At 39.5% G+C, this 23199-nt stretch overlaps 1 protein-coding gene across 4 annotated transcripts in view; it reads left to right on the top strand.

Moving 5' to 3' along the window:
* The window catches only part of MTUS1 (microtubule associated scaffold protein 1), an 86914-nt gene that overhangs the window by 24349 nt on the left and 39366 nt on the right, over nucleotides 1-23199 (top strand). For 3 of the 4 annotated variants that reach the window (XR_009728082.1, XR_009728083.1, XM_061371096.1), the window contains one exon: nucleotides 293-340. Coding sequence is in view for 2 of the 4 variants with exons in the window: in XM_061371096.1 (XP_061227080.1) it covers nucleotides 293-340 (48 nt within the window). In the remaining 2 variants the exon portion in view is untranslated. Of the gene's footprint in view, nucleotides 1-292; nucleotides 341-11596; nucleotides 12074-23199 lie in introns of those variants that run through there. The other variant, XM_061371098.1, reaches the window with a different exon arrangement.

Below are 23199 nucleotides of genomic sequence, written 5' to 3'. Positions count from 1 at the left end.
AGACAATTGTTTTTTATTAGCTGTGGTCCCCTATGAATGAATAAAATAAAGCAGTGCTACTTGGCTTAAATGAAGTATGATAATTGTAATTGAAAGAAAATGTTTGGCTTATTGGGATTTCGTCATGCATTTTCCAAGTAGTTTAACTTTGCAATGCTAAATCTTGCTGTTGAAAATGCCATCAGCCATTGCAAGAAAGGAACTGAAATTGTCAAGTTTGAGGAGCTTATGTGGAACTGTTCCTTGCTGGCTTAAAGCGTAATTCTCTTCTTCCTCCCCCTTAATATCATAGGTACTCCTGGAAGAAACGGACACCAAAGCCTATCTTGCTTGGGTTCTGGTGAGTTTTCTTAAAGCATTTTTGCATTTTCTGTGTTGCAACTTAAATTAGGTTTAGACTTTATATTAGTGTATTGGTTCTCTTCTTTGAAGAGAAGTTTTGCAGTTGGTAATTCCATAAACCATCTCTGTTTTCAGTTTCAAGGGATATAGAGAAAAGTCTAGGTTTTTTTTTCTACTTACTGTGTTCGGGCTACCCAGCTCTTACAATATGCAGCCTGTGCTGTCACTCTCTTTGTTTCCATTAAAGCCTAAGGAGGTTTTAACTGTAATAAGAAATATGCCAGTGAATCCTGAATGTAGTTTTGCTGTTTATCCACACTGAGGTAAATAATGATTAAAGCTCATATGTTTTGGCTTAAAAAAAATAAATAGAAGACTCATGCAGTATAACAGGTTTTTCTGGAAGGTTCACAGTAGGTACAGTTTTGGTGTGAGCTGTCTCTGTGTGTCACTGCAGACTACACTTGAATAAGAAATTGAAATTAACCAAGTGTGTTGATGTGTGTGTGTGTGTGTGTGTGTGTGTGTCTGCTTGTATGGCAGAGGGTGGAATCATAGCTGATTAAGTAGCAGATGGCATTCCAAAAGCTGGCAGAATTTTAAGGACTTCATATTGGGTTTGTTTTGGGTGTTTATGCCAGTCAGGATACCTGGTGCTAGTTTTTATCTGGCAGGAGACGGAAAAGTCTTCAGATGATGTTTCTACTTGCAGCTATTTCCAGGTCTTTTCAAGAGAGTTGGCAGTCCAAGTTAGTTGCTTGAGCATCAGTGTGTATGTGCTGAATTAAAAGCTGCTTGTAATTAATTACTCATTGAAAAGCCTTCTTTGAAAGATACTGAAGACCACTGGAAGGCTTTGTGTCCCCTGAGTGAATAGCAGATGTCTTTCTGAAAGAGGTGCTGTATCCAAGCAGATGTTACAAGTTTGAGTCTGGAATTACTGGGTAAATAGGTTCTGACCTGTAACTCTGGTACTGTGGCAGTATGTTTTTAATTTCCTGTAGTCAGAACATTGAGTACAGTGCTTTTGCCTTTTAACTCTCTTGGGTATCTACATCTTAATTGTTACTGAGTAGTTTTCTCGATATCTTGTGTTAAGAATGAGGGCTTCTGTCATACAGCAAGCATAAGACTTTGCACAAAGGGCTTATTCTGTTTGCTTGTTACTTTTATTGATACTTGGCTGAGCTAACATTAGTTTAGGTATAGCCTGACACCAAGTATCATGAGCTCATGTGTAGTCCATTAACTGTGTAGAAGATGCTACAGCTAACAGCATAGTGTCTTAATTAGCTCAGTTGAGGAAACTCATGATAAGCAACAAAATCTGTTTCTGCACTAGAAATAGAGAAATAGATTCCTGTTCCACTTGCTTATGACAGTCTTAAGATATAACTTTATTTTCCCCTATATTTAGCTTGGCACTTCCTGTTTTCTGTCCAAATATATAATTACTGTTCCCTCCCCTTTTTACTAGTTTAATGTGTTTTTTCTTGTGATTCGTCTTTTCCAACCTAGTAAACAGTGTTGCTACATAGCCTTGCAGTATTATATTCAATATAAAAAAATGCTGTAAAAACACAGCTATAAACTCCAAATTAGCTGTAGTGTTTAGTAGATCTTTATCAAATGGTCTTTAACAGCATACTTCTGCCAGTTGAATAGCTGTGTTTCAGAGTTTTTAATAAACCTGTACTGTTTCTTGTACTAAGTCAGCTTCCAAAATTGGATGGTAAGTTAGACTTTCAACGTTTCTAACTTGTACAGTTTTAATATAATTTCCCATTTATGAATGCAAAGCTTTCTGAAGGAGCACTTTTTTAAGAAGGATTTTTTCAGTCTTCACAATTGCAGATAGTTCTTGCAGAATAAAAATACTGTGTGGCTGCTTGAATGTTGTGCAGTACAATATCCTGCACTTTAAGGAAAGACAAATGATCTTTTTGAAATGAACTGAAATAATGCCAGCTGGTACCATGGAGAATGGGGCCTTCTCCTTTTTCTTTCTTTTAGCAGACTTGATATTATAGTGAAGCTTTGTTCTCGTGATTTTAGCTACTTTAAAGCTTTTGTTCTTTTATTTCAGTGCCACAGTTAACTCTACAGATTTTAGCCCAACATCTGTTTCTTGCTCTTGTGCTCTATCTAAAGTCAGGACTAACTTATTGCAATAGGACTCTGATAACTGATTACAGTATTAAGGCATTAGTTGCCTGCTTAGTTGCTAATGTTGCATTTCACATTATTTCAAGATGGAAAAATAGCAGGCGCTTTTAGGATATGGTCTCTATTCTTTGACTGTGCTCTTTATCCATTTTCCATTCACTTGCAGCAATGATGCAAAGCTGGAATCCGTTTGACAAAGCAAGGTACAACATACTGTTACTATGCCTGTAAAATCGGAGAGACTTATGTATTTGCCACTGTTCATGTTAAAACATTCACAAAGCTCCTTTTTGTGAATTCTGTGTTTTTCATGGGTGCTATTCCAGTGGATCAAGTAATTTCTGCAGGTTCTGTGGTGTATTGCTTCAGTACTGGCTTTGAAGCTAAGGCAAAATTAACTTACTGGGCATAATGTGTTTTATTATATTTTTTAACTTGCTAACTTCAAGTAAGAATGTACGTCTGTACTTACTGTAATGTCTTAAATAGGACTGGAAAGGTTGCCGCCTGAGACATGTAATTTTGAACTAAATTCAAAAATGCCTCTCAAAATGGGGGAAGGGAATGTCCTATGAGGAGGAGCTAAGGACTTTAGGCTTGTCTTGTTTGGAGAAAAGGTGGTTGAGGTGTAATCCCTTTGCTCTCTACAGCTTCCTGGGGAGGGCAAGTGGAGAGGGAGGTGCTGATCTCTTCTCCCTGGTATCCAGTGACAGGACATGTGGCAGTGGTCCAAGGCTGCACCAGGGGGGTTTAGTCTGGGTAGTAGGAAGCATTTCTTTACTGAGAGGGTGCTTAAATGCTGGAATCAGGCTTCCTGGAGAGGTGATCAATGGCCAAAGCCTATCAGTGTTTAAGGGGCATTTGGCCAATGACCTTAACAGCATGCTTTAACCTTTGGTTAGCCCTGAACTGGTCAGGCAGTTGGAGTAGGTGATTGCTGTAGGTCCCTTCCAACTGAAATAGTTTATTCCATTTTAACGCAAGCATTCATATGGTTGGTCGCAGTGCAGGTAGGACTGGGGAGCTTACGTAAGTTAAAAACAAGTTAGGAAGAATAAGAACAGGTGGCAGCTCTAGCATAGGTCACAGAACTGATGCTAGCTACATGCAGAAAATGGAGCAAGCTGCTTCTGTCTCTGCATTTTGAGTATTCTTTGGTGGCATTATCTTAGTATTCACTTTTAACACCCTTTTTCTACTGTAGAACATAAACATAATTAGATTATTGCTACAGAATACAGCTGGATCTTTTTGGTTTTTTTTTTTTTGAGTGCCTAACTTTGCAATTGCAATAAATTTGCAGTTAATAACTTTGTTATTAATGTAAAATTAATTTTCTTCAGGTAAGAATGTGCGTTCATATAAAAAAAATCTCCCCTTCGCAATCCCAACAGTTCTGCTAAAGAACATACATTACAAAGCTCTGTGTGACTGTTTTAGGACAAACAGTATGTCAGTATTGTCTAAACAGCAATTTTAGGTTTCAGTTATGCATTAAAAAAAAAAATTAAAATTCCATCCTATGGTAGTTTGTGGAATTTTTCCATGCAGTAAAACTTTGTTGTCCTGTTGTTGAACCCATTTTGCTTTTCTTTAGGCGTCCTCTAAAACTGTACTCTTCAGCTCATGGGAAATTAAATTCCCTTAAGACTCATACAGGAAACAGTTTGATGGGTAAATAGCTTAAGTATGTCAAAGCTCTTTCCTGTTCTGCACTGAAATAAGCTAGTTACCTTGTGTAGTGAAGTTAAAAACAGGAGGAAGATTTTGCTGTTTAACAGCTAATAGTTTTGTCCTGTGCTGAAAGCACCCCAGGTGTAGAAAGGTGGTGTTTAACTGCTTGTTAAAACTGGGCTATGCAGGGAGGGTTTTGGTGCAGGTCTTCCATGCTGCAAAAGGAGTATCTCTGACTAGTTCTAACCACCAGTTTCAATTTGGATGTGCTGAGACTGAATTCTCAGTCTGTCACATTCAGAGCTACATCTCTTGCAAATAAGTTGGGTTTGCCAGTTTTTCTGTCTCTACCCCTCTCTCCAAAAGAAAAGCCTGGAAATTTTGCGGAAAAACTTGGAACAGTTTTGTGATGCGGGAACAAAATGAGATTCAGTATTAATGTAGTTAATATTTTATATGTTGGAACTTCTGTGAGTTTGATAGCATAAATTAGTCCTTTTTCTTTATTTCTTGAAAAGCAACAAAAATGTGACTACTTAAACTTCTTTTCACATAGTCCTGTGCATTGGACTGTTTTGTTGCCTTTCTATCTGTGATGAAAAAACCAGCTACAGTCTTCTTTATTAGATGTTTTTTGTATTTTTTTCACTCGTGTGAACTGTGAGGACTATGTGAATGACTTGTCTCATGTGATCTAGCCTTAGAATACCTTAAGGCTAATAAGGAATGTTCTTATAAACAGACAGCAAAGCTGCTTAAGTGGTGTAGTTACTGCATGTGAACCCGCTATAAAAGTAGGCCTTCATTTTGCCATTTCTTAGACTTAATCTAAATCTGTGTGAATTTGACTTTTGTTATGTCTCCCTAATGAATGCATTCATTAAGATTTTTATTTTGAAGAGTTAAGGGAATATCTGTAAACCTGGAATAACCTTTGAAACCCAATAGCTGTTAACTTTCTTGGCCAGGCTTTTCCAGCGTTACCAAATAAAGTATGATACAAAAGCTGAATCCTGGGATTTAATTCCTTAGGTGAGAACTACTATGCTCCAGACGTCTTTGGAGTGAAATGACTGGTGCTGATGTTCAGAGAATGTCACCTTAAATTCCACAGTTATCTGTTTTGTGTGTTTTGGGGTGTGTTTTTGGTTTTATCATTTTTGTTTTAATAACAGATGTTTTCCTGTGGTAGCATGTTTGTCAGGGTAGAGAATAGAATGCAAAAACCTGAGATGCATGACATATTTAGTGTAATCCAGATTGGTCCCTACAGCTATCAAGTAAGTGTATCAGTGTATTTGTGTGCATGTTCCTAGTGTTCTTCCCAAGCTTGATCATCTGAAAATTAACACTTTGAGAAGGTTGTCTCTTGTTCCTTGCTAAAAGTCAGCGCTGCTCCCTGTACCTTCAACAGATGTCTTACAAGAAACAGTGAATTTTGACATCTCAGGGCTTGCTCTGGAGTAACAGATGGGCCAGCTCTGTTCAGATGGTGGGATTTTGTTGGCAGTTTCTCAAATCAGTGAACTGCAAGGGTTGGGATTATCTTTACAACCCCAGCAGTGAGGACTTGATGTGGATCCTGCCGGTTTTCCTACAGTAAGTGTCATCCATTTAGCCCTTTTGTAGCATAACCCAAATAGTTTTTTACATGGCCTGTTTCTTCTGTTTAATGCATTTAAGGAAGGACCTGTTTTCTGGATTGTAAATTAGATATTTCAGAAATGTTTATTTATTATTTAATGCCAAGCTTCTGTGAGAAACTTGCTCCCCAGCTCCACGCAGCCGTACTCCAAACTCTTGGTGACGCAGAAGCATGCAGACTTTCCGTGGAGGGATGGTTTGTAGCTCACTTCTCTGGTGTTTATTCTGATGTTGGGAGGAATGTCTGTAGTTCTCTTCCATGGAATTTATTTTGATGTTTCACAATAACAAGCCACACAGGAGGAGAACACAGAGCTGTAGTTTTCTCACACTTGTATAAACAGTGAATAGGCCAACCTCTGTGTTGAGTAGAAGGGGCAGCTGAAATGGATATGCATAGATGGTATCAGCTCAGTCCAAGGGATGCATAAAGAAAATTTCCTAGTGTTGGGAGCTGGAGTTTGAGGCTTTTTTAGCATGGAAGTCTGTCCTAACCACTTTAAATTGTAGACTGTATTGTTAGAACTAGCTAGAATTTTAAAATATCTAAATTCTTACTTCCCCCACTCCCAGTGATCAAGAGAGCGATTTAAGTTCTTCTTTTGTCAGGAGACTTTAAAGCTTTGGCTGGCCAGCAAGGTTAGGTACCTACAGCAACAATTTTTATTTTGTCGTTCCAAACTGAGTTGCTATACTCAGTGCCAAATTATATCACGTTCTTGAAAATGCCATCCTTGGTACTTGGTTATTTCTCTACTATCTTCTTGGTCCATCCCTCTTCGGTTAAACATAGACATGAATCTCTTCTGATGTTCTTAGACTTGGTTTTTTTCTTTGACTCTGTGGAGTTCCTTAAGTTGCGCACAGAATGACGTTCTTTGTGTTTGCAGTGAACAGTGGGTAATGGGGTGTCATTCTGCTGGAGTTCTTCCTTAACTTTAAGGTGAGGTGTATGGGATATCCCAAAGCTGACTCTTAATATCCTCTTACAATTTAAGTTTCATTTTGAAGTCCTCTGACTTGTTCCATCTGGCTTTCTTTAAGTCCTTTCTTTCCCTGTATTTCTTAAGATATTTTTCAGCAGATACAGTAGCTGGCCATATTTTTGTTATTGACCCCTGTTAGGGAGACAAGTTGATGTAATACTTGAAAGACCATGGAAATGTCCCAGAGACTTGTAACTCATGGAACTTGTGTGAAAGATGGTTAAACAGCTTGTAAAACTTATTTTTCCTCTTTTCCTTGAGGCCTGAACTCATAAAGACTTCTGTGTATGCCTAGCCTGTAGGTGCCTCATATTTTGAATGGGGCTTTAAGCAGCCTGGTGTAGTGGAAGGTATCCCTGCCCATGGCAGGGGGATTGGAACTGGATGATCTTTAAGGTCCCGTTAAATCCAAATTGCTATGTGATTTTTATGATGTTTTAAAGTCTGTTACCCTAATGTTAGTGACATAATTCACTGCTGTAGAGTACCAGGGTTTTCTTCAAAGCTCTGTAGGATTTAGATGGAGGCAATCTTAACAAAACTGCTGTTCTGGAGGGGACATCCTACACGTGGAAGTTAACTTGTTGCTGCCTTAAGTCAGAGACTGAAAATTGAGATTATTCTTGCAGTGTTTTGTGACTCTTCTCAGTTCTGCAGGAGTACAGGCAATGTAAATGCTGCCACTGTTACGGAGAGACACACCAGTAAGCCTGATTCCTGTAGCTGTTTGCCTAGGAATTTATTACAGCATCACCTTCTGTTTGACAGGCTGCTAAATTTATAATGATTAAAAGCTTCCGTGTCCTAGAAGAAAACTAAATTATTTAGGATTTTAGTTCCTGCTCTGAGGCAGTAAAAGGTTTGCTTTTCTTCTTCAGGTGGGGATTGGAGCTTAAGTCCCAAAGCTGCAGGCTGCATTAGGCATGGCAGTGGGTACTGTTGCGTGCAGGAAGGTTAGCGTTTCAAACTGGAACACTGGCTAGAGCAAGGTGGTCACAGGAAAGTGGAGAGAGCACAGTCATCTTCCAGAAATAAAAACGAGGACACAGGTGACCCTTTGGCTCTTAGTAGGCTCCTGCTTCTCACATACCTCTTTGCATAAGCAGTCACGTCTCAGTTCTTCCTGAAGTAAAGCATGCCAGTAAAATCCATCTGCTCTGCACTGCCCTTGCTGTCTTATGACACAAAGGCAGGTGTCCTCTGTGTGGGCTTCTCAGATCTAAAGATCTAGCCCTGATTTAGACTTCTTTGTAATGAGACACTTAACTGTGCTCTGATGGCTTTTTTTGGTGATTTGTTAGATGTGGAAGGAGGGACAGAGACAGCAGAAACACATACAGATACTGCAGACTTGACATCATGAGGCTGAGCTGAAGTGCCTACAGATGCCAGTGCCTTTTGCTCCTTTTTTGTCACGTTGCTAATGTTCCTAGGGAGTGGCAGATACACTAAATCTTCTGGGGTTAAAATAGGTCTATCCCCACCATCAATCTGGTGTCGTGGTGTCATCAGGTATTGATGTATTTAGCAACCCAGACTGAATTACATGGTCATAGCAGGATAGAGCCCCTCCGTCCATGTTGATCACCAGTTTTGCCCTTGGAGTTGGAGAAAAGCCAGCTATAAGGTGCTAGTAAATAAAATTTGTCAGTCCTTTTGTTCTCTGGGCTGTATATCACTTCTTATTTTATCCTGCTGCTTTCTGGTGCTATTTTCTATCACCCTTATCCAATGTCAAGATAGAAAAAGACCTCTCTGATCCTCATGTTATGCAGGAAATGTAGACAGTGCATGTTCCTGGCAGGCTGTGTGAAGATCCCATGGATTATTTCCTGGCTTTGTACCCTGCCAGTGCCAGGCACTTGATGGTCATCGTAGGAATACAGACATGGACCTGGAGGTGCTTTTTTCCTGAGCCAAGGAAAGAGCAGATGCACAGCCACCACAGTGGAGCATACCATGCTGTAGCACAGAACTCTGGAACAGCTACATTGGAGGAACCTCTCTGTGAGTTAAATCTCTCCTGGAGCTGTTCATATAAGGATGGGCAGTCCTCTTGCCGGCTGCTGTCAGTGCTCTTTGAGCGTTGGGTGCTACATGAGACCGACATGCATCTATTGCATTTTTTAGTGCTGTTGGGTCTACCTCTTTATGAAGCAGACTTGTTTTAGGTTTCTGGGGTTTAGCAGGATTTCAATCTTAGAAGCTAGAAAGGCATTTGCCTCAAATCAAAAGTTTTTTAGAAAGAGATACTATGATGTATCTGTTTCTTCATGGCCTATTTCCACCCAGAAGGGGTGGGAAAGAGGAAGTGGTGTAAGTATTGTTTGTGTGTCTCTGTAAGAAGAGTTTTGGTCTCTGCTACAAGGATTTTGATGTCCATATAGAGCCTTTTTCTGCTTATATTTTGCCTTGTGATTATTCCTTCCTCAGTCTCCAGAGTGCTTCATTATATCACACTTGCCCCCTAGAGATTCTTTGTTCTGCTCTTGTTCCTAGGAAGGAAGTTATGATTTCAGTGGGTACTTCAGCTGCTCTGGTTTTACAGGATAAGGAGATGTTTTTACCTTTCTCCCAGGCACTATTGCAAGGATGGGGAAAAGGGAGGGGTTGCTTTTTGAGGGTATGAGGTTGTTTTTTTGTGGGGGGTTTTTTGGGGTTTAGGTTGGGTTGGTTTTGGTTGTTTTGTGTATGTGTATGTGTGTGGTGTTGGTTTTGATTTTGTTTGTTTTCCCCCAAACCTGGCTGAACTGTTCCTTTCTTTGTGAGAGTGTCAAATTGGGATGGTGAGAGAACACTTACTACATAGAGCAGTTCTTCCCTTGGGGAGCTGTGAGGGACAGAAGGAAAACCAAAGGGAGTTCCTGTGGGTGCCCTGGCAGAATGGTAAAACCTGGCATGAGCTGGGCATTGAATGGTGTTTGAAGACTGGCTGTAGGCCCAGTCAAAGTCTCAAGATGATTTCATTAAGAAGGCATTTGACAGCAGTGATCTAATATTTTTGAGATGGGCTAATGAACTAGGCTGAATACGCAAAGCTATTCCAATGTGCTGTAACAAGCCTTCTATTTACTGCTGAGTATGGTTTCCAAGTCTAATAATCCCATAACACAGAAAAGATGTGGTGTCTTTGATACTGGTGTTAGATTGGGAAAGTGTCTGGATCTGCATGCTGCTGGAAATACAGATGATTACACATTGCTAGTGCCAAAGCTCTTCAGACTAGAAGGAATAGGATTTTATAGCAGTAATGACATGCATGCCCTCTTGTGTGCGGAGGCTGCCCTGGGAACCAAACAAAAAAAGCTAATTTATTGTCTTTGTACTTATTTTGAATGGCTTTGTGCGGTCTGAAGACATGTTACAGTTCTTCAGAGTTGGTGGTACATCACTGTGCTGGGAAATGTTTTGGTACATGATCATAAAACATTCAGCAGCATTCTCCCACAGTACACTGTGGAGATAGGCTTAACGGGTCTGATAGTCTTGATGCTGGGCTGCAGCTCTTTTGCTGCTCTTACAAGGAACTGCTTTACTGTCACTGTCCTGTGTGATGTTAGAGATACCCGGAGACGTTCTAGCTGATGTGGTAAATGAGCACTAGAGAACTTAAAATGTTACACATTTTAAGCAAGAAAGACATGCTATCAAAATGTAATAGATTTGTGGTAAGTAGTGGACTGGTAAGGCACCTCTGGAACGAGACTGTTTGCTTTGGGTTATGCCTCCTTCAGAGCAAGGGAAGCGCATTGTTTCTGGAACAAGAAAAAAACGTCGGAGGGATAGGTGCTAGAGAGCATTAACTGGAGTTTGGTGAAATGACAGAAGTGTAGAATCACTGGAATAGTACCTAATCTTCTTGTCCCTAAAAAGATACAATAGCTTTGGAGGGCAGCTCTTCAGGCAATCCAAAGGAACATAGGAGCTGTTACTGCCTTGTCTCCTGCATTGGCTGTGAGATATGTGGGGGTCCCTGCTCCTGTGGCTGCCTAGCAAGGCAAAGTAGTGAACTGTTTCTTTTTACACAGGAAGGTGGACAGTGCATGTATTCATAGTCATGGTCTTAGGTGAAAAATGTGACTTTTTTTTTTTTTTTATCTGTAAAAGTCACTCCTCTGTTTTCTAGTTTCTGGCTGTCCTCATTTCGTTCTTGCTAGTGGCATTTGAAAGGGACCAAGGTATGTGCAAAACTTTCGAACTGATTAAATAGCAAGGAGAAACATTTTTAAGAGGGTTAATTAAATACAGAGAGAGCATCTAGACACTTCTGCACCACTGCCTGTTTGCTGCAATGTTTGGGTGCCTTCAAAACCCAGCTGGCAGAGATGTGTTTTAATATGAAATTGATTCCTTGCTCCTCTTCTCATAAATGGAAGTATCTGCAGAGCTGAGCTGCCAAGCTGAATAGTATTTCCCTTCAGCAGATTACAAGTACTGAATTGTTTTTAGAGAATAGATGTGTTTCTAGATTTGTGAAGACTTTAAATGTTTACATAATATTTAATGCAAGAAAGAACCCCTCTGGTAAAAAGTGTTAGCTGATAAATCTTCTGATAAATTCATGTCAATTGAAAGAGACTAAAAAAGAAAAAATAAGTCATCCTGAAAGGATTCTTGGAGAAGAGAGCTGAAATATGCCTCCAGGAATATTCAAATAATCTCCTTAATGTCTCCAAAGAACAATTACATGGTCTGTGACATTGCTGGATGATATATTCAGCTGGGGAGACCACCCACTTCCTCCTCCTCCCTCCTCATCCTCCTCCTCCCTTTTCTCCTTTCCTAGCTCCCACAGAGTCCCATAGCAGATTAAGCATCAACACGGTGATGTAATTTAGAGGCTGTTGGTTTTCCGAATCACTAAGTCGGTTTTATTCTGAGGACAAGCTTTGTTTCCACAACATCTGGTGAGGAGAAGCTGCCAGCAGCATTTACGCTGTGAATATCTGCCTCTGCTGATTTTTTTTGCTTGTCTGTGCATAAGGAAAGAGAGCAAAGGAATGGAGACTTGAGTACTTCTTCAAGCCTGTTTTCTTTAGCAAGATCTGCTCACTTCTGCTAATAGTGATTTAAAAACATACTATGTGACAGTACATGGATGCTGTTTCTTGCTTGTCTATCTTCCACTTGCACTGAAGACATGTTATGGTCCCCGAAATTTTCCTTATCCAACATGCGTGTAAGGCTGACAGCAAAGGGGTTGCTCCGAAACATTCGTCTACCTTCTGGCTACAGGAAAAGCACTGTTATATTTCATACAGGTTTGTGGTTTCTTAATATGATGATTAGAGCATGCATTGAGGGAATATCTTGTTTACTTCAGCAGCAGCAACTGGGCATGAAAGTTTTTGAATTTCATAGAGAAGCCTGACTTTTGAGCAAAGTAGTTTCATGTTCTAAGTCTGTGTGTTCGTGCACTCGCACTGAGCTGCTCATTTGGGAGATGGTTATTCTGTTTATGAAATGCTAATTGGAATTTGCTCTTCTCACAAGTCCAAAAATAGTATCAGGAAGCTTGTGCTATTAAATATTTAATCATTTTAATGATTTTCTGCTGGGAACTCTGTCTTTTCTATACCTTGATGGGGAGAAGAGAGGGGGGAAAGGAATGAATACAGGGGCTGTTGTGATGTGGCGTTCTGTCTGTGAGAAATACTTGAATACTTGTAGATATCTGTTACAGTACATGGCATGTTACATGTATCTTATTTGCAAGTAGGACAAGCAAGGTTTAATGCTCACTTGTGTTGATACAAACCTAGAAATTATGGAGTGTTAGGGACATTCAAGGAAGTGTGTGTTTAAACATCCCCCTCAAAGAAACAAAACCAAACAGAAAACCAAATGTACAAAAAACCCACCAGGAGAAAAAAAAAGGCAACAGAAACAACAACAACAAAACCCTAGAAAACCAATCCAGTGACAGTCGCCACAAAATTCTTAGCTGCATCTGACCTGATTTTCATCTTCAGCGGCAGGTAAGGCAAATAAAGCAAGTATCTGGAGAGGGAACAAGACTGTGGAAGCTGAGTTTTGTTCCAGGACATGCATGGTTTTGGGGGAGGGTGGCAGTTGTTTGTTGTTTGTTTTAGCTGAGATACATGACATCTAAAGAAACTGGTGGCAGCCTGTGTGTTACATAAGGCGTTTTCTGCACTGCACTGCACTGTTTGTAATTTTCTCTCATTTTACTTAGGGAGGAGCAAGCAGCTACATAAACTAGTTTTGCAGAAGCTCTTACTCTCGGGCATTTCCTCCCTCTCTCTCCCGAACAACACCCTTTTTGCTTTTATTTTATTTGGAGTTCAGGTCTACCAGTCAGCTTGCTTTCCTGTTCTGGCAAATATGGTGTCCCAGTTCCTCCTGGGTGATAAATTCAGTTATGAATGTAATATAGGCCAACTATGAAACACAATATAGACTTCTGTTTGCAGCTTGCTTACATGGCTTTAAGCTAGGATTAAAATACCTTGATGCTAAAAATCCTTACGTAAGGGAGTCTGTGCATATATCCACATCCTTGATGTTGCTACAGTGTGAAATAGTACATATTCCAGGGACAAAAAGCCTAAAAGAGAAGGGGAGGAGATAATGTTCATTAACTGCTACTTAAATTTGTATAATTTTGAAAAACTAAGTATCAGTGTGTGTATCAAGGGAATTTTACAATTAGAAGAATCCATTTGTGGTTTTATTTCGTTTGAGTGGATGTGAAAGCAAAACCTGCCTGCAGGATGCCTCTGTTAAATACAGCATGTAAAATAGATTGCTAGCCTTGTGTTCTAGTTAAGCAGCACTTCACTAAATAAGAAATGCTGAATAGACCTTCTGTGTGCTTGTGTGCAGTACGACAGGCTAATGGTACATCATTGAAAGCTTAGAGGGGGTTTTGCCTTGTCTTCCCCTTCTGCTTTGCTGTCCCTGTGTCTTACAGGAAGTTGGTGTGTTAGCAGAAAGCTGACCAGTGTTTAGCTAGAGTTGAATATTCCAAGCAAGTAGGGCATCTGAAAACCAGGTCATACTCTAGTGCACAGTGCAAGTATGTATAGGATACACTGTGGGTTTAGACACGGTGGAGTGCATCGAAGCTTATTAGTGATTATTTTGGGTTCATAGCTCAGCAATAGTAGATCAGGCAATGTTAATGTATATCATAAGCATAGAAGGTTCTTGTTTTTGTTGTTGTTATGTGCCAGGAGGAGCCATATTTAGTTTTGCAGCACCAGTGTATCTTTTCTTGTAGTGGTTTAATTGGATTAAAATGGCATGATGGCATGTGGCTTCTTTCCAAGGTCACACAAGCAATGAGAAATAGAATATATTAGGGGCTGTGTCAACAAATAAGGGACAGAGTGATTGAAAAAAGGAATTTGGGGGTCCATGTAGGAATGTGAATGAGTATTATGTAAGCAACATTCAGTTCTGGTTTTGGTGTAGACTGGGCTTTTAATAGGCATTATTATGGATTTCATCTGTTGCTCGCTTTCCTAATAGCATAGACCAACTGCCTTGTGTGGCGGCAAAGCATCCGTGAGATACTTAGGGCAGTTGTTGAAATGTACAGTTTTAAAGTGGTCTAGAGTACAGGTCAAGTTGACTTTTTCTGTTACCATGTCCTGACTGACGGTTTGAGGTGAAGTAACTTGGTAAAGTTAGGATGTAAGCACTACTGGGAGGAAGAGGATGGAACTTGCTCTTGTGAGTTCAAAATACCCCCTTTTGCAAGTTGCAAAATACCCTTTGACTTGAGGGTATTTTGCAGCAGCCTGCTGCAGTTTCTTCAGTGTGTAGCATGGCTTGATGTACGGTTACTTGCACTGGTGTTAAGTTAGTCTAGATTAGTCATTGCATTTATGGTTAAATGGATCCTTTAGCTGAAGTGTGTTTGCACTTCCTACATCTTTTCCAGGTGGAGGTGTCAGAGTAACTGGAGTAATTAAAGTATCTTGCGGTGTTAGCATACAGCTTGTTCAGGAAAACCAAGTACTTCCCCCCCCCCACTATGAATGAAATAAATCCAGAGGAAATTTGCTGTAAAATTTAAAGTGGATTTTTGGGGGTTTGTATTTTTTTTTTCTTTTGATCATTCAGCTTGTTGCCTTGTGTCTGAATTCTGCCTGGTCTGTACTGCGTCAAGGTCACCATATCCAGAAGTTTCTTCTCCCTTTAAATGTAGGCAGACATCAAAGTGTCATTTTTTTTCTGCTACTGTAAGTATAGTACACCTGCATTATTAGCTGTGTATTAATGTGTGGCCTCTTCAGCAAAACCAGAAACACTGAAATAGATCAGGAAATCCTTTATTTGCCTGTCCTGTGACTTGTAAAACTTATTTTCACCAAGTAACTGCAACTAATATCTCAATGCTTCAGAACTGCATAAACATGATGCATGTGAGTTAAGCATGCACCATTGTCTTTCAGTGATGAAATAAAACATTTGGTTCCTTTATCAAACCCTTACAAATTTTTACTGAAGAGTAAAGTGCTCTTACACTCTTCATGCATCAGTGGTGTGACAGAGTAAATCATCATCTCTGTATGATTCTGTATAAACTGCCAGAGAGACATTATTTTATGAATGATTCGAAACATTCATTTTGAGTTACTAGGTGTTCCTTTGCATGAAGATAAAATTCTAGACAGGGAACTGGTTTTGCAAATGGAGGTCAAAGCTTTTGTACCTTTTGTTCAGAGTTTTCCAAGGATTGCATACTGAACTGTACTGATGCTTTTGTGATGAACTGTTTTCATCCAGCCCTTCATGCTGCTCTTCCTTAATTTTTTTACTTTCCCTAAGCAAACTGTACTTAGTGTTCTTAACTTGCTGGTGACTTCCATTGCTTACTAAACCTAGTTACTCTCTTATTACCGTGGGAGTCAGAGGTGTGTCAGTACAAACAGTAGCCAATGTCATTTCAGGACTGATTTAAAAAATTCCCTTTTTGTATTGCTACTAATGAGCAAACATTACAGGCCTGTTTAGGCAGATGACATCCTTTTCCAATATGATTCCTTCCCTAAATCCTGCTTCAGATCACACTGAGAACTATAAGATTACTTTTGTGCATTGCAAAGGAGAGCTCTTAAAGGAGGATTCTGAAAGCCTCAGGTGTCATAAATTGCTTAACTGTTCATATGCCTTTCCTCTCCACCTCAGAAGAATAACAGAAATGCCCATTAACATCTGACGCCACAGTTGAATATGGAACTGTAGAAGCATACCCAACACAATCAACCCTACTAAGAATTTTAAATCTAAAAATCTGCTGGAGAGATTTGATACAGGTCAAGCATGTTAAAAATTTGTGTCACTTACCAGGGAAAAATACAGTTCAGAAGTAAAACCAGCTTGTCTGTTCTGAGCAGAAGAAGTTGAATAAGTGGAAACCATTTGTCATGGGAGATTCTGGATTTAATCATGTTTCTGTTGAAGTCAATGAAGCTCTTTGCTCCTGACTTAAACTTAATCTGTTCAAGACTGGGTGCTAAATGCCTTGCCTGATGTGCTTGATTTCAGTCTTAAGAGGTCATAGCTTCAGTAGGCATGTAGGTGACAGCTAAGTGGAGGTCCTTATTTTCGGGTGGCAGGTGTTTTGGAGCTTGTAAGTATAGTTTGTACTGTCTTATCCAGTTGTTGCACTTACAGTAGGTTTAAAATGAAGATGACAGTAGTTCCTGGATAGCAGAAACGACCTGCTGAAAACAAAAACCCAAACCAAAAATATGCCACGTAAAACCCCACAAACCACCAAAAACCACGCCAAAGTCTAAACAGTAACTTCTCTGTGATTTTAACACTTAAACTGTGCATATATTTAATAAAGCAAGAAAATAAATGAGGGGCTTTGCTCATAAAAAGCCCTTAGAGAAAGAAGAGCTGGAGTCTGTGAAAGCAGATGGATGGCAACTTTTGCATTCTGGTTCCACTGTAGTGAGTGATGTTGGATTTTTATTCCTTCACTTAAAGAGATTAATTATATGTGAAGGATGCCTCAAATATTTGTCAACGTGAAATAAAGTAGAATTGCTGCTTCAAACTCAACTTCATAGAAGAATAGTTAATTGGCAAGTAAATATGAAAGACCTAGCAAATTATCTTTGCTAATATCATTTCATATGCTAAATGTATATTTGTTCCCACTTGATATGCCTAATAGAAGAAAAGGGTCTGGCTGCAACCTATATTGCTGTGAAGTAGATTGGGGTTTGAAAGTGTCAGGCAGCTGTAATTACACTTAAAAACCTGAATAGCTTTTAAATTACTTCAGGGGATTTCCAGTGTGGTAAAACTGGATTTAAAACTTGTCAGAGCTACCTCTACAAGTTTTGCAACTTTTGCAGATGAGTCTGTTACCATAGTAGAGCTGGCTTTCAATATCCAGACAAATAAAGCATTACTACTTACTCAGTCCTTTTAATTTCAACTTTCTAAGGCATAAAGCAGTAGCTTTTTTGAGGAAAAGGATGCCATGAAGTCTGTACTAGAATGCGATGCTTTGAGTATTTGTAGCCAGTTGGCTGGCTGTTCTGTGTTACTCTTCTTTCTTTGTTGGCACAGAAAGCTTTGAGGTAGGGGAGGGGTGGAAGGCAAAAGAGTTTATGTCTTCAATTAATCAAATATAATTGTATGTTAATTACTGTGGAGGCAATACTGTGTAGATTGGGATCACACTCAGCACTCTCATTATAATCAGTGGCAAGGAGTAACAATTTCTATGTATAGATTGGCTGTTAATTTAGTGTCCTGTAATGAAGCAGTGTCTCCACTGTTTTTAATGTTTTAAGAAGTTCTGTTCCTTGAGTGTCATGATGCAACAAAAGAACCTGGGTCCAGGGCTGATGGATTTGATACCTGTAGGAAAAGTCCTGGCGTTTCAAACAGCTCTTGACTGTTTCACTAAATGTCAGACTAAAACTACCTTGCTTGGAAAATTACTTGCAAGCAGATCCCATCTCTCTTGGCTTATCTTTCTGCAGACCAAAACTCAGTGAAGGCTGCATTGGTCAAGCTGTCTACCTTGCAGAGTTTACCTGTATGTCTGTTTATTCTTCTCTAGACATACCTGCTATCTATGGTCCAATAGAGTAGTATTGTTGTCAGAAAGATTTGATTAAATTAAATCTTATTTTTAAGAGGAGATAAAGCTATTACTTTTACCATGATAATGTGGTAAACTAGTGCTGCAGAATTATTAATGATTTAGATTACAGTTAATGGTATCACTAGCACCTTTCTAACAATGTCTACCAACAGCGCTCTTCCCCATTCCATTACCTTTTCCTGGTCATGGAGTAATTTTTCTGTTCTCCATTCTACAGGGAGAAGAAAATAGTATTTGATCTTCTGAGAAATGAATATATCAGCAGGATAATTTACATACTTAAAACTTCTTCAATAAAAAAATATTCCTATTCAGTTTAGCTGACCACATACTCACATGTAGAAATAACCCACTTTAAATAACCCGGCTTGTATCTCACCGAGTTGTTTTTCTGTGCAGTTGCTATTTATGAACCCTCCATCAGTATCATCTTTACTGATGTCTGGTGGTTGTAGCAAGGACGTTAATAACCCTGTGTCCTGTGTTAAACTCCTGGTTAAATTTATTTTTGCTACTTGTCATGGTAGTATGCTGCTTGTGCATTTGTGGCAACTGAAGGTTCCTCCTCAAGATGCTTGTGTAAACAGTTTGTAATGTTGTGGAAAAACTTCTGGTTAGGCAGGAAATAGGACAGCTGGGAACATCTGTGGTGAAATTCTTCTAATGAAACCTCATCTTTTTCTTAAAGAGAACTAGCAGTCCTTCAGTAGAAAATTTGGGAAAGTGTTATAAATACTACTTGTTAATGAATTAATTCACTTCATGCCTTTGTTTTTTTTTCTGTTTGATATTGCTAATATCAAGCACTTAAATGATTAAAAATGTTATGTTTGTATTTATTGCAAGAATAGACTTTGTGCTAAGCCTTTTCAAATATTTGAAATAGTAAACCATGAGTACTGGAAATGCTTCTAGCAGAAGAATGTGTGAACTTACCTATTAACCTAACTGCAAATTACTCCTAATGAAATAGAAGGCTAGAAAACGTTGCTTTTCTTAGCTATAAGCATGGGCCACTTGTTGTATAATCAATATAAAATCAAGGTTCACTTATTTCCACAAATATTACTGTACAGTTTGTTGCTTTCTTAACTCACAAAATTAAGACGTTTTGCCACCTAAAAAAAAGGGGGAGGAGGGGATCTAATATGAAATGAATAGCATAACCCTGTTAAACCTACATTTCTGTGACTTGGAGGGACCTCTCAACTAGGACTTAGGGTCAAGGAAGGCAAGATGTATATATAGTGTGCAGTAGCTATTTTTCTTGCTGCACTTCCTAATGACACAGGTAGAGGTGTTTGTAGTTAGAGATCTTTCATGGGGATTAACCTCACATGTGGCCTCTGGTCTTTGTGGTAAGTTATGGGCATACCCCAGTTTACCTGAGGAATCTGCTCCTCAAGAATATTTCTGTAGTCATCTTTGCTTCTCTCCCTGCCCACCACCCAATTATGCAAAAATGTAGCTCTGCCATCCATGTAGCTTAAATAGAAGAGACTCTGGGGAACATTGAATGCAAAGAATGATGTGATTAATGTTTTAAATATCCTCCACAGGAACTGCCTGGTCTCCATAGCAGGCATGGCAAGCAATTGCTCCTTGAGGGGAGCACTGGTCCCTGTTGGGAAGCCTTTGCCAGAGTGATCTTTAGTTGCACAGTTTGAGTAGGAGTCATTGGGAAAAGAAGTCCCTTAACTTCCAGGTGCAGTCAGCAGGCAGCGGAAGGATTGTGTGCCTCTCCAAGGGTGGAGGCATATTACATCTTATGGCTAATAAAAGCACTGGGTGCTGCCCTGTTCTCTGTTTTGTTTTCAGCTTGGCAAGATGTTTTCATGTGGGCTCCATGAGGTTGTGCTCAGGTTGTTCCTGAAACAATGGTGTGCAATGTTCTAGGCACGTCCCTGGGGAGACATCTTTGCTGCTTAATAACAGGAAAGCTGTTTAACATAACAGGAAATACACAAAGAAGTATTTAACTATGATGTGGTGACTGCCAGGAATTGTCTAAGTGCATTTTGTGTGTCTCTTTAAAAGGGGATGTTCCAGCAGCACTTAGAGCTGGTATGGGGCGCTTGAGATGCCACATTTTCTGTCTTGCAGTTTCACTGAAGCATGGAAGATTGAATTCATGTGGATGATTTTAACTGGCAGCAGCTGAAGTGGTTCCATTAAGATGTTTTATTCTGTTCACCAGCAAATTGTGCTTCACAGCTAGGGTGGCTTTAAAGTACCATTTCAAAGTTAATTTTAAAACATGCTATGCAGCTGCCTCCTAAAGTGCATTTTCCTGAGGTTGTGATCTTACCTCTGATTTTGGTGCCTACTTAAATTTTCCTTCATTTTGCAGAGACTTCATGTTAGCAGTGGTGATACGTGTAATCAAAAGGATGAATAGCACAGGTGCATTGTCCCATAGTGAGCAGTGTAAAAAATGCTCCATCAGCATTTTCTATATAGCTCCTAAGAGCACTAGAACTGATTCTTGAAGGGGGGATATGGGCAGTTGAGCAGTTTAAACTTTTCTCAATTTTATTTCCAACCTGTAAGCTTAATCATGCCTAATCATCATTGAAGGTCAGGGGGGTTTTAATCCATGGCAAAGTTCATGTACTAGCTTTGTCTGTGAATTACTTTATACTTCATTTCGTACTCAGAATTTTGTGACTTCTCTAAAAAGTGACTCCGTGTATACCAGAAGGAAAATTTGGATGTTAGCTATTTATTTCCTAACTTGAAACTGCAAACTGCAGCAGTCTGTTTTCTGAGGAAAATGTTGGAATTGAACTCTTTAGTGCATTTTCTTTGTTAGATAAAGTATTAATATTATGGATAACTTAGCACTGATTATAGTGCTTCCTGCACCCTTAGAAGTGCTATCACCTCACATTTTAAAGAACAGCCTGAGTGAATTTGGGTCTAATCTGGGTTTGTCTTTAAATGGATGTAGAGTTCCCTGAACACAGGAAGCTGTTGTTGAGTACATTTAGAAAGAGTTTTGGCACAAGTGCAGTAATACAAAATATAACTGAGGCTCTTTAAATTCTAATGCTTGCCCTACTTTTTCTTCCATGATATCCTTTAGGCAGTATTTCAGTGCCACGCTGAAGTCAGTGACATTTGTTACAGTCATATAAGATCAGCTCATACTAGTGTGATTGAATAAATAGCTTCTGAGTTCAAACTAAAAGCCACTCTGTCCTCTCCGTCCAAGATAGCTGCAGATACTGTAGAATAAATGATGCATGTTGATGTTCTAGTCTTGTGGTCAAAAATGTGGTTTACAGGTTTCTTTTGCACAGTTGTTTTCAATATTCTGCTTCCTTGCAAATTACTGAGCTTTATATAGGCTCTGACTCTGAAAGACTTTGAGTAGTTCAGGAAAAAAGAGAAAAGTACCAAATTCTTGAATCTAACATTAAGCTGGGCTAATAAATGTTCTGGCAGTTAACTAATCATGTGTGGGTTGTGCAGGAAGAATTGCTTCATTGATTTAGAGGCAGGCATAATTGATGAAGTTCAGTGATTCAGTTAAAGTTCCAAGTAAGTTCTGGGTCATTTGGTTGAGATTTTCTTTGTCTTTATTGCAACAAAGTGGACCTCCACAGTGCATAAGCAGAAGGTGACTTTCAAACAGGATTTGTCTGTAGTTCTTTCTATTCTTAGCTGTTAAAACCTAGGGTTCTTGGAGCCCAGTTTGATACATAGATCTAGAATAAATTTATCATACAAATAAATAAGCTGTTAACTTTCTCTTACTGGGATTTGTGAGCAGCAGTGTTTCTCCCAATTCCTTGATGTTTGTCCCTAGCATATTTATAATGCTTACTAGCCCTTTTGGAAGGAAGCACATTAAAAAATAGTTGAAAAATAGTTAAGACTGTCTACATGTCTGACTTCCCAGAATGTAGAAGACTGCAGTGCATGTGTGAGAGCAGCTTCTCAGCTAACCTGTTAATATCTGGATGAAATATGTGGCATGTAGAAGGATTATAGTCAGTGATTTAATCTATGTGAATTCAGATCAGGCTTGAGCTGGAAGAAAAGATACCATAAAAAATGCAGGGGGGTGTATTGTGGTAATACTTGAAACAGTTGATCAGTCTGGTGAAATGTTTTTTATGTCTAGGTAGTGCTTACCTTGCCTCAAGAAGGATTAATGTAAGTGGTTTCTGGAGGCTTCTTTCAGCCCTGTGTTCCTGATGATGAGCAGGGTAGAGTAGACTACGGTATTAAGGAAAGAATGAGTTCAAGAACTGCAGCTTGGACAGCTTCTTCCTTTCTGACTGTGTTTCAGCCCTGATTGCATGCAAGAGCTGGGATCTTTAGAAAGGCTGGGAAAGGAGAAAGGTTGTCTTGACATCATTCTGCTCACTGGTGCTGTGTGAGGGTTTTCCACACACATGTGGATATACAGTGAGTTTTTTTTCTGTAACAGCACACACAAACACAGACGTTGTCCCCCCTGAAAGTCTTTTCCTGGATGTGATGGTACCCTGTTTAAGTATCTGCAAATGGGGAAATGGGTGTCCCTGAGTGTATTCAAGAAGAATGTAGAGGTGAGGAGGAGGGATCAGGATTTGCACTGTGGAGGCAGTTAATAGGATCTGGAAAGGGCTTGCGGATGGTATGAACTAACCATGATGGGATTCCCTGTTCACCTCGACTCGGAGTCCTGACTTTGTAGGCATAGGCTGCAGAGCAAATGGAAAAAATATGTGATGTCCTGTATTGGTGCTGAAGCAGCAGAGGGCACCAGACAACAAGGAGCAACTTCTTGTATAGGAGGTGGAAACGGAGAGAAAAGAAAAAGGAGAGGAAATAAGAGCAGAGAGGAGTAACAAACATCAGTCTTCAACATCGCTCTGTGCTCGGTTCTATGGGCAAGTGTGTGTTTTGGGGGTGAGAAGGCACTGCTGCAGCTATAAGAAGGTATGCAGAAAAAAACAGGAGTGTGTCAGATGTCTGTTTGCTTACTCAGAGCAATATCTGAACTGGAAACTTCAGTGTAAACCCCTTAAGTAAACAGAATTTCTAGCTATTTTTTTTTTTTCCTTGAAAATCTAGGGAATTCAAAGATTTAAAGTTGCCTGTGGCATATATGATAAACTGACGTAGCAAAATTCAAGTGCCTAAAGCAAAGATAATAGGTTGAGATACAGTTCAATCTTTAACTCAGTCCTTACTGGCCAAACCATCAACACACTGTAACACATCCTCATGCAGTTATTTTCCATCCTGTCATCTGTGTCCTTACAAATGGGTGACTTAGAGCAGTGTTGT

This window comes from Neopsephotus bourkii, unplaced genomic scaffold (genome assembly GCF_033783945.1).
Source record: "Neopsephotus bourkii isolate Nb327-2 ecotype Australia unplaced genomic scaffold, CSIRO-AGI_Nbou_v1 NB_168, whole genome shotgun sequence".
NCBI lineage: Eukaryota > Metazoa > Chordata > Aves > Psittaciformes > Psittacidae > Neopsephotus > Neopsephotus bourkii.
The sequence above is the reverse complement of the archived record's forward strand: the minus strand, read 5'-3'. Positions and strand labels throughout refer to the sequence as shown.